The 11,839-nt window shown below is 25.6% G+C and overlaps 3 protein-coding genes across 3 annotated transcripts in view; 1 reads left to right on the top strand and 2 right to left on the bottom strand.

The window, feature by feature from the left end:
- The first annotated feature begins 584 nt into the window (after positions 1–584).
- Positions 585–11,839, top strand: part of LOC113552378 (flotillin-2) — a 13,488-nt gene continuing 2,233 nt past the window's right edge. The window contains exon 1 of the mRNA XM_026955250.1: positions 585–940. Within this exon, the coding sequence (XP_026811051.1) occupies positions 892–940 (49 nt within the window). The 5' untranslated portion in view covers positions 585–891. The remainder of the gene's footprint in view (positions 941–11,839) is intronic.
- Positions 813–6,082, bottom strand: LOC113552377 (glucose dehydrogenase [FAD, quinone]-like). Its single transcript, XM_026955249.1, has 3 exons — positions 5,295–6,082; positions 2,725–3,040; positions 813–1,713 (listed from the first exon to the last, which is right to left on the bottom strand). The coding sequence occupies exons 1-3, from the start codon at positions 6,060–6,062 to the stop codon at positions 1,025–1,027; spliced, it is 1,773 nt and encodes a 590-aa protein (XP_026811050.1). The 5' UTR covers positions 6,063–6,082; the 3' UTR covers positions 813–1,024.
- The window catches only part of LOC113552376 (glucose dehydrogenase [FAD, quinone]-like), a 22,477-nt gene continuing 20,962 nt past the window's right edge, over positions 10,325–11,839 (bottom strand). The window contains exon 5 of the mRNA XM_026955248.1: positions 10,325–11,801. Within this exon, the coding sequence (XP_026811049.1) occupies positions 10,441–11,801 (1,361 nt within the window). The 3' untranslated portion in view covers positions 10,325–10,440. The remainder of the gene's footprint in view (positions 11,802–11,839) is intronic.

Below are 11,839 nucleotides of genomic sequence, written 5' to 3'. Positions count from 1 at the left end.
TGTAATCTACCAACTAGAAAGGTAAGAAAACAATGCAATGCATTTCTATTTTCTACTATTCTTTTTTTTTTTTGACGGAAAAGGGGCAAATATATAGGCAATTTAAATAGAAAGCAATACAATATGTTTATCGGAAATCGATTCGTCAATACACAAACAGTAATATGGATAATAAAAAAAGAATGAATTCATTATGATTTATCTACATATAGGTGATCGTGCTGCAAATCTGCAATAATAACACAGAATAATAACGCCGATAAGGCGACAATACTGCACCGCGATCCGCGGGCTGTACATTACACCGGTGTATTGGACACTGCACAGTGTTACAGTTGTGTTGCCAAATAGTCTTATCTTCTACATGTCGCTTATCAGCATATACAGTGGTACCACGAATTCAGATTTTAAAAATGTTTCAATTAATCCGTGGTATTGTTATATTTCATATGCAGTACCACTGAATAGTTCGGCGTCGGCTACAATGTTTTGAATAAACATATTAATAACATACCAATGTAATATTGTTATCTACTTACTACCTATAATGGTACTTATTTAAAATGTCAGTAACTATTCAATAATAGGTATCATATTATTTTTTATTTTTTTACTTTTCAACACACAACTGACAATTGTGCATAGTGTTTTATTAATTTTTGAATCAATTGTGACTTTTGTTTATTACATATTATTTACATTCAGTTTAGTCATTATTACGAATAACAACCAATGGTTTTTGTGTTAAATAATGTTAGCGAATAGTAATTAAAGATCAAGCGTGAACTACCAGATAAAATAAAAACTCGTAATTCTATTTTATACATAAAATTGTTGTATTTATGGTTGTATGTTAAGAAACATAAAAACATTTATTAATAATATACAAAAATGGGACAAATACACACTGTTGGACCTAACAAAGCTCTAATTGTTTCTGGTAAGTGATGACATTTGCATGGACTTGTATCTACATTGATATTAAGTATAATTAAATAAATAAATAAATAGTTTATTGAATTTGTCATTGTCTGTTTGACCAATAACTTCGAATCATGTCTGACGCTTTTTCCCCAACCATTAAAGTTGGGGCGTAAGTATGTGCACTAGGAATATGTGGAAGTACTGAACTGTCTACTACTCTTAATCCTTGGATACCAATTACTTGTAATTCATTATTGACAACATCGCCCATTCTGCATGTACCGCATTGGTGATGATAAGTGTTTGTCAAGTGTTTCGATAAACATACCCAATAATCATCTGATCTAAATTCAATGTGGCTACATTTTGGGTATGGTTCTGGGTTCAGTTTTGCTGAAACATCTTTAAATGCTTGTGTTTCTTCTACCAATTTTACTGCATATTTAAGTGCATATACATTATCTTCTAAATCAGTATTACTGTCATAATAACCATAAGACATAATAGGTGGGTGCAATGAGTTGTTATTTTTCAAAGTTACACTTCCACGGGCATCTGGTTGTAATAATAAGGTAGCGATGAGGAATGTATTTGGTTTTTCTGATAAAGGAGCAAATATTAATTCAACATCTTTACCGGATGGTGATCTTATATAACCTAAACCATCTACTCCATTTGGTGCTGTAAGTGGTCCTCTGCCATATTTAAACCATTCTTCAAATAAATAAATATTTGATAAAGCTTGCTTGTTGAGTGATGGACCTGTTTGGTTTACTAAGAATTCCAATGCTAAAAACAATAAACAATACAACATTTTCAATTAAAATGTAATTAATCCATTCCTCGAGTTATAAAATAAACTAGATTAATTTCAAAATTGTTTTAACATATTAGTATTTTACTATTTTAGTATGTTCATTATATAATCACTAACAATAATTATTTTATGACTTTTTATAAAACATTAAATCACTCAAAGTTTCATTCTTTGGATACTTAATGTTTGTTGGATATTAACATACAAATTTAAAACTTACATGAAATATAAGTTTGAATTTGAATTTTTCAGTTACAATTAAAAACTTCTATGATAATTTATGAAAATTTGAAGTACAAAATATTAAATTAAAACTGACATTTACACCTACTTATTATTTAAATAAGTGACATTAGATTAATTTAAATTTATACAGGCTCATGAATACTTTTGATATTGTTTATATTATCCTACTGTGATGGATAATTAACTAACATTATAATTTTTCATCTATTTCATAAAAAAAAAAAAAAATATATATACATTTCAATAGTTTAGTTTAAGATGGTTATCATAAAAACATTTTTTATTGGAATGAATTGATTAAGTTATACATTTTTAGGAAAATTAGAATTTATCAGCTAAGTATAATAAATATTTTACAAATAGTTAATGATTGTCACTTAAATATTTAAATAACTGGATTTTATTATAAATAATCAATATATATATATAGTGATAATGTTTTAACTAGTTCAATTTATAGTAATAAATATTATGCTTACTATAATTTATTCTTTGGCAAAAAAACTAAAATATATTAATTCTATTCAAGATATCAAAAAAAAAAAATAGTATTTTTTAACTCGATTTATGCATGAACAACTCTTTTTTCAGATTGATCATTTGTATATAGCTCATACATGCATCATGCGTCATTAATACAATAAGAATAATTGTTTAATTTTCACATAGAGAAATAAATAAAACAATTTAAATATTAAACTAGGTAGCATGTAATAAAAATAATAATGTGATTATACCAACTGTGCCGTAGTGTTCTTGTAAATTTTGTCCTACTGGTAAATCTTGGATTACTGGTATACCAAGATTATTTAAGTGATTTTTTGGTCCAACTCCTGATAACATTAATAATTGTGGAGAGTTAATGGCACCAGCAGATAAAATAACTTCTTTTTTAGCATATACTATTCTATGTTTTCTTTTTTTAATAAATTCTACTCCAACTGTTTTTTTAGTCTTTGGATCAATAAGTATTCTTGTTACTTGACTGAATATAGCCACATGAAGATTTTGACGATTCTTAACTGGGCGAATATAGGCTTTAGATGCACTTACCTATAAAACAAAAATTAATTATTTAACTAAAAAAAAAAAATAACTTTAAAGCTTATATTTTTTATGAATTAAAATTGTACCTATTTATGTGGTTTTATAAGTTTATGATTTATTATTTATAAGTCTTAGAAATAGGTACCTAATATCTATTATATTAACATTAGAAATGGTTCAATTAAACAGGAATTTGTCTAAATATCTAATAAAAATTTCTCAATTTTTGTGGTACATGAAAAGTCACTTGATGATATGCTTCATATTATTTTCATTCTGGACATATTTAATGATTATTTTAGTTTATAAATGCATGCTTGATTTGAAGTTCTTTAGAATGTTGCCCTCTAATTAATAATTACCAAATAAAATTATTCATATTTCGCACTTAATACAAACTGTTATTATTAACAGAGTTAATAATGACTCCAAAATTAATATTATTCAATATTTTTCTTGGCAACTAGAATCAGGAATTCCTCTAATTATTATTTGTATGAACAGTCCACTGGAAAAAATCCTGATATCTCGCTTGTATAGTCTGTTAATGGGTATGCTAAAGATCACAATATATGATCTGTCCAGCAAGAGAATGTGCCGATTCTGCGCAACCCCTCGTGTCACCATGCTATCAAAACTAGTTCGCTTATGGCTGGGTATCATTGGAGAATGTAAAGAAAAACTTATTTTGGTTGATCTGCAGCGTGTTCTCTTGCTGGACAGAGTATAGTAAGGAAAAGTAATTTGTTTTTTTATTTATTGTTAGTTTTGGCAAATCTAATATTATTTTATATTATATACTATTATTAGTATAATGTTAAAAATATAAAAAATTTGAATAATTTGAATTGAGGAACCATGAAACAAGTTTTTAGCTAAGATAGTATTGTATAGAATGAAAGGAAAAAAAATGCATAAGTTCATCTAATTCTAATTATTACTATTCTTCATTATTATTAGTTGTTATCTGGAAATGGAAATTATGCTAATACAGGAAATAAATAATTTAAAAATCTACACAATATAATTCATTTTTTACTGCCTTATTATTTTTTAATATTTTTAACTATTTAATTTTTAATCATTACTTATCCCTTATACACATGAGTGGTACATGAAAAAAAAAGTTTGAGAACCTTTAGTTTAAATTAGTGATTCTCAATCGCCGGACCGTGGACCGTCACCAGTCTGCAATTAAAAGGGTACTTTAATATACCCTAAATCGCGGACCTAACCGGTTTGCGACCACAAAAGGTTAAGAACCACTGGTCTAAATGACCAATATTTTATGTATTTTTTTAAATTGTTATTATTTTGACTTATGCTGGTAAAAAATGTATAGTTTACTTATAGGAATCAACATAATTCTGATTTTAGATCACAAAATATAAATAATTCACTTTATGACATTATTAATAGGTACATTTTATATTATTGAAACATAGATTGATTATAGTCGGCTTTGGTGCAAAACAATTATGAATTATAATAGATTGGTGAATAATTTGTTATTAATTAATTTAGTATTTTTAATCATTAAATCTTAATATGAATTCTAATTTTTTTTTATTCATTTACTCAACCAAGATGCATGTAGGTAATGACATTAATTTTATTAGTTTTATTGATATTGTTAAGATTAATATATAGATTAATGTTTATTTATTAAAATTAGTATCTAGATAAATACTTAAAATGAACAATAAATATGAATATATGACAAATAAAAAATAGTAAAATAATCTAATACTGATTAAAATAATAATTATACGTAAAACTATGATAAATATATATGCAGAATAAATAATTTTACCTGAGAACAAATCTTTGTTAAAAAATTAGAATTAAGTTTTTAAATTAATTTATACAAATAAATTAGGGTCCAGATTATTAAGTTTCTATGTATCATAGCTAAATATATAAATGAAATTTAATACTAGTTTTTTTTTTTTTTTTAATTGAAAATATTTTGGGTTCTATTGAATATTTAGTTTTTTTTTTAATTATCTTGGAATATTTTGTAATTTATAAGAATGAAATATTTATATATTTTAATTTTTGTTGGAATCATATTTCAATAAATAAATAAGTTTAATGGTAAGAGTGATAGTTCTTCAAAAATAATACACCTCTGCTCGTTCTTGAATGGTTATTGATTTAGAATTTTTATAAGTTTAAAAGATATTATATGACTAGTTAGCTGATAAGGTTAGCAAAATTATATAGTTTATTTTTATTCATAGTTAATAAATATACTTACTCTATGTCCATTTAGAGTTGTGGCTTGTAAATGAGATACTCCATAGTCCGGATCAACTGTGTAATCAATATTTTTTTTTAATCCTAATTCTCCGCCAGCTTCTATAAATTTGTCAGCAAGTGGTGAATGATATCTAACTCGTTCAACATGTAAATTTCCTTTTTGTGAATGGAATGGTGAGTTTTGATATTCTGGTATAGAATTGTTTTCAGATTTCAAAAAATAAGGCAATACATCATTATAAGCCCAACCATCATTTCCTAGTGCTGCAATTGTATCATAATCTTCTTTTTTTCCTCTTGTGTAAAACATAGCATTTATTATTGATGATCCTCCCATGCCTTTTCCTTTTGGCCACGGACAACGATTATCTTTAGAACCAAAACAACCATTTTTCGCAGGTTCAGCAGTATAACCCCAATTATACTCTGTGTCTTGTAATAATCTCATTGCTCCTGGTATATCTGTATATACAGATTCATCTTGACCTGCTTCTAATAATAATACTGACCAATTTGACTGTTCTGATAAACGGTTTGCAACAACACTGCCTCCAGGACCTGCTCCAATGACAATAAAATCATACTCACGTAGTATTGGTTTATTACCTAAATAAGTATTTTCCCTAAAGGGTATTCCTTGTTGTAGATACTGTCCATAAATTGACTGAAATAATTCCACAATTATTGAAGATGTAGAAGAAATAAAAAATAGATATATTATGATAATAATTTTCATTATAAACCTAGAATCAGTGTACTTGGCCATGAACAATGAATGTCAGTGTCAAATCCTTCAAACAATACTGTTATTTTAGGTCAATCTCCCCTCTATTTATACTTTTCATTCAACGTTTGCAAATATACTGTTACTCCTACTAAACGTGATCAAGTAATATTTTATATCATTCCATATAATTTACTGGTTTAAGATTGACAATCATGCGCTAGGTTAATGAACTTTTAATATAGGTTATTTGGCATTAGGTATATATATTTTTTTTTGTATAAACACATAAGGAACCAAATTCAAACCAATAATTTTTGGATATTTAAACTTATTTATTTTCTAAAATAAATTATAAAGTTACTCAATTATTTGATTATCTGTATTAAATTTCAACTTCTACTTTAAGTATTTTGTATATTTAATTCTTAAAAATAACATATATTTTTTTCAAAATTACTTATAATATCTTATAATATTGATTACAATATTATAATAAATACATTTATTATTAATTATTATGTGTTTTAATACTACATAAATTAATTATGATTTGACTGGATTTGAATAATTATAAGATTAGAGAAAATAGTACAAACCATTTCACTTTTTTACAACTCCTTTCACCTTTAAAAAATAACCCAACCCATCTAATTGACAGGAATTATATATTTAAATTGTTTATTTTTATGTATGATTGATGGATTGATGTTATAAACTTTTTACCAGTTACTAAGTACTAACCAACAGTTTTCAAAGACATTTTCTTTTTCTTATTTTGTTTTTGCTTAAAATAATCATTAGTTTATGAATAATTATAAAAATACATATCGGATACCTATTTAGAAAACTGTTTTTTTTTTATGTATTTCCGTTTTCCCTTAGATTTTTTATCCCATTTTATAAGTAATTTGTATCTTCCTTAAAGTCCTTATTAAATCAAAATTTCTACTTTTATTATTAAAGATTAAAAATCAACATATTATCTGTCCTAAAATGTGATAAAAAAAAATTCACACTGTAGAACTAATAATATCTTCAGCTTAAAACTAAAATTTTATTTTTATTTGCATATTAAATCAATTGTAAATTATATTTGTATTATAATTTAGGAATTATAAAATGTTATTATTTTTTTTTAAAATAGCTATTAATATAAACAAAATATGCAGAATTGCAGAACGTGACGATAATACTTTTAAAAGTTACAACATTCTTATGATATTTGCCAAAAATATTTTTTCTATAAAATATAATAATTTTATTTAATATGAATAAGCTTCTGTAGTTCAAAACAAGATATAATATCTGAAGTCATTATAGATGGTTTTATATTTAACATTAGAATTGTATATAATATATGCATAATTAAATAAAATTAAATAACAGTTCCATTTCTGTTAAAAATTAAATAATTTCTTATTGTCAATATTTTACGATTTTATATTTCTCGACAATTATTTTATCAACTAAACAATTAATACAAAATATGAACTGAATTAGCAAGCAAAATCAATTTTAAATGTAGATAATGTTAAGCGCTGCTTATTGACCACTTATTTAATAGTAAATTTCATAATATTTATATTTATTATCAGTGCTTTGGATTATGAGATGCTCTTTAAAACTGACCAATATTCAAAATAATTATATCTATGATTCATAAATATGTGTTATAACTTTATAAGTATCAAAATATATAGGTACACATTTAAAAATATAGTATTTTAGAATAGCAATGTGTTAATTTTTAGGTACATATTCTGTATACCTATTTATTTATTTAAAAAATTTATATGAATAAAAGTATTTTATACATAAAGTTGTATAAAAAATTAAAGATGTGGTCTAAAACTAAAACCATAAAAATCACATATTATTTTCATTATATTTTTATATATTTATAGTCTTATTATAATAAAATAATTATAGGGTTTAGCGTGTTTAAAGAAGTATACATTTGATACGAGATTTAATGATCTTATTTAGCGAAACAAAATAAATCCCGCGGCATCTTTTATTATTAGGTTTAGGTACCTATTGACTTTAAATTGTTGTGTTTTATTTCTCAATTATATGTCTCTATTCTAATTTGCGTGCAAGTAAACTGATCCTTAAAAAAAAGAGGAAACGAAAACATTTAAGTTTCTATTACAAGTTGATTGTAGTAGATGTTTACCAATGATAATCAAACTTGATTCTTTATAGTGATTATCGTATCTATATTATTAGAAATCATATAGCATATTAATATGTAATATACGTATGTCCTATTAAATTTAAAATTATCGATAATTAACATTGGTAACTACTTTACATTAAAAATATTTTTAACTGGACTGAAGCATAAGTCGACAACATTTCAGTGTCAGCTTTAAATTAATTGCTAATATATTTATTTTTATTTAGTTAAGTTAATATGTGTATAGGTATATTTAATGTCTTACCATTCATTTGCATTACCAGTTGGTCACGATCCAATCATTTAAATTGAATTACCATAAATTAGAGTATAAATCTTTAAGTCAGCGGTTCTCAAACTTTGGTACGCGAAAGATTACATGATAGTACGCGGAGTTCCGTTTTTCGATAATAAACCCATTCAATTATTTAATTCATATTTTATTTTAAAAAACTCATAAAATAAAAATTATTATTCTGTAGTTGTAGTATTTCACTGCCTTATTATTTAAAAAAAAAATATATTTAACTGTACAATTTGGATTTTTGATCGTTCTATTTTTAGTCATTAGTGGTACGTGACTAATTGATAATATACCTAAGTTGTACGTAAAAAAAAGTCTGAGAACCACTGGTTTAAATTATATTTTAACCATTTAAAAATTTTCGGGGTAGTACCTACCTTACAATATTTACTTATTTTATTATTAATATTCAGCTCTATTCATTTTTTCGTAATATCTAACTTTAAATATTTCGTATTATATGACTTGTTTTTGGTTTTTTTAGGAAGGGGGGATAAATATACTTTAATATACTTACACATTTAAATACTTTACCTATTAACTATTACATTTATTTAAATTAGTTATTAGTTATTGTGTGTATAAAATTCAAACGATAATATGCACTTACCTATTTATGTATACTATATTATATTCTTATTTATTTACTTTGTATGGTGTATAAAACAAACGTATTATACTACTGCAGTAATACATTATAATTTTAAATTATAATAAATCATAAAAAGATAAATAATAATAAAATAATATCAAATAAAACCTTAATTTTAATTGTTTAACTATAAATCAAGTTGTTTAACCACTATTGCCTCTTTAGTATTCAATAGACTCCTACAATATTTTGTTCAAACTATCTCTTTGTGTACGTTTTCACCGAGAAATTTATAGTTTGTTCTGATTTTCTGTCGTTAATGCATTATTCTTATAGTGCCATTTGAATAAGAGAAATTCACTCCTTCTACCTGATATAATTAATTATTGTAGTCCATTTTTATTTTGGAAATATCATGCTTTTTAATCGTAAGGATTTTTAAATATTAATATTTTATATACTCATAACTCGCTTAAAAATTGAAATACCGTAAAAAACAGACTAACACAGGTAACGTTCTTACCTTAAAGTTTGATAATAAATTATTTGACTCTATTATAATATTTAAGCTAAATCTACAAAATTGGTTTTACTGAACGAAAGTTATACATATTGTGCGTTTCTGAAACGGAGACAACACATGCAATTGTGGCGTCCTGTTAATCTCACTAATCAATGATAGCCAATAGTCGATAATCGATATTATGATTCTATCGTATCATAGATCAAAGACCACCGATATTTTTTAGTAGGATTAAAGTAGACCAGCCTGTTTTTAACGGGTATTTACAGTATACACTATACATTATTTAATGCAGAAATATCTGTTTTAAATTAAATATAATAAGTATGTATAGTGACTGAATAGTACCTAGGTACCTAATAAATAAAAATATTGAATATATAGTAGCATAACGTTACAAGTTTTTTTATTTTATATTAAGTTTCCTAGGTATTGTTAAATTAGACTTTTACATTTTAATGATTTCAAATTGAAATATTTAATATTTTATCTCCTCCCCCCTCGTCAAGTAAAAAATAGTTCATAGTTACGATACTGATTTTAATTTTTTTAACCGTTTAGAAGGTTTACTTTATTAACTTGACCAGACTTTTTAAATTGCCTAAAATAAAAATTTACTATGATAATTGTATAGTAAAAATAAAAACATGTATCTATAAAATATGAATGTATTATTATATAATACAAAGTGTCATTTAAAACATTTACAATTAAATTATAATTAAACATATTATAAAATAAATTACTCTTAATACAATTATTTTATTTTACTTTTTATCACAGACAATGGCTTACCTATTTAATTTTTAAATATCTAACTTAAACGATAATACCCCAATCTTCTTTAATTAGATCTGATCCTTTTTCACCAATCATGATAGTTGGTGCATTAGTATGCGCAGATACAACTTCAGGCATAATTGAGGCATCAATAACTCTTAGTCCTTTGAACCCATGAACTCTTAACCTTGGATCAACCACAGCTGTAGGATCTCCTATTGGTCCCATTTTACATGTTCCAGCCAAATGATATATGGTAAATGTCAGGTGTCTGGCTGCACACTTCCAATAATCGTCTGAGTCAAATCGAAAATGTTCACAACCTGGTATGGGTTCTTTCCATAATTTTGCATCAATACGTTTCAAGGCATCCATTTGTGTTAATTTTTCACTTATTCTTACACCTGCCACTATTACATCCAGATCTCTTTCGTTAGCAAAATAATTTGGGTAAATTGCTGGATACCGAAATGGGTTACGGTCTTTTAATTCTATCCATCCTTTGCTTTTTGGTCTCATAATCATAGGAAATATCATAAATGTATTTTTTTGTTCTGTATTTTTAAAAACACGATTATATACGTCGTCCTTAATGCCAAATGATTTTTTAAGCGTTTCATCTGAACTCACCGCACCATTTATAAATAATAATTCGAGATTGGGGTGACCATCAACATTATTAGGACGATTCAAATCAAAGAAAGCCAATGCTTCGGTTCCTCCTGGTATTGATATAGGCCCCTTGTGATATTTTAGAAAATCGTGTATGTTATTTGGATTTTCCAAAACCCTTTGCGTTTTTATTGAACTTGTATCGTTTACAGTAAATGTTAAGCCACCCAATGCTACATGATCCATAAGATTACGGCCTACTTGTAGATCGCTTAAAACATTAATACCTTTTGATATTAAATGATCTTTTGGTCCGATCCCCGACAACATGAGTAATTGTGGAGAATTAATTGCCCCAGCTGAAATTATAATTTCTTTACGTGCAAAAACTCTATATTTCTTGTTTCCTCTATAATATTCTATTCCAATTGCTCTACGGCCAGTTGTATCAAACAATATCCTTGTCACGTGACATTTTTTTTTTATAAATAAATTTTTTCGTTTGCGTATTGGATGAAGAAACGCTACATTGGTACTATGTCTTAATCCGTTTTTCATAGTCAATTGATGAAAATTAAAACCTATTTGACTTTTTCCATTTAAATCTCTTACAGGATATCCAAGCTCATACCCGGATTGAACAAATGACTTAGCTAACATACTCTTGTATGGCGATTCTGATATAGAAAGAAATCCTCCCTCTTTATGGAAACCATAATCTCGAAGAGTGATATTATTTGCATCCTCTGATTTAAGAAAATATTTTAGAACTTCGTCTGCATTCCAGCCTAAAACATTTTTAATAAAATATGTTTTATTTATAAAA

This window comes from Rhopalosiphum maidis, chromosome 2 (genome assembly GCF_003676215.2).
Source record: "Rhopalosiphum maidis isolate BTI-1 chromosome 2, ASM367621v3, whole genome shotgun sequence".
Lineage (NCBI taxonomy): Eukaryota > Metazoa > Arthropoda > Insecta > Hemiptera > Aphididae > Rhopalosiphum > Rhopalosiphum maidis.
This window is presented reverse-complemented; position numbering and strand designations above follow the sequence as displayed.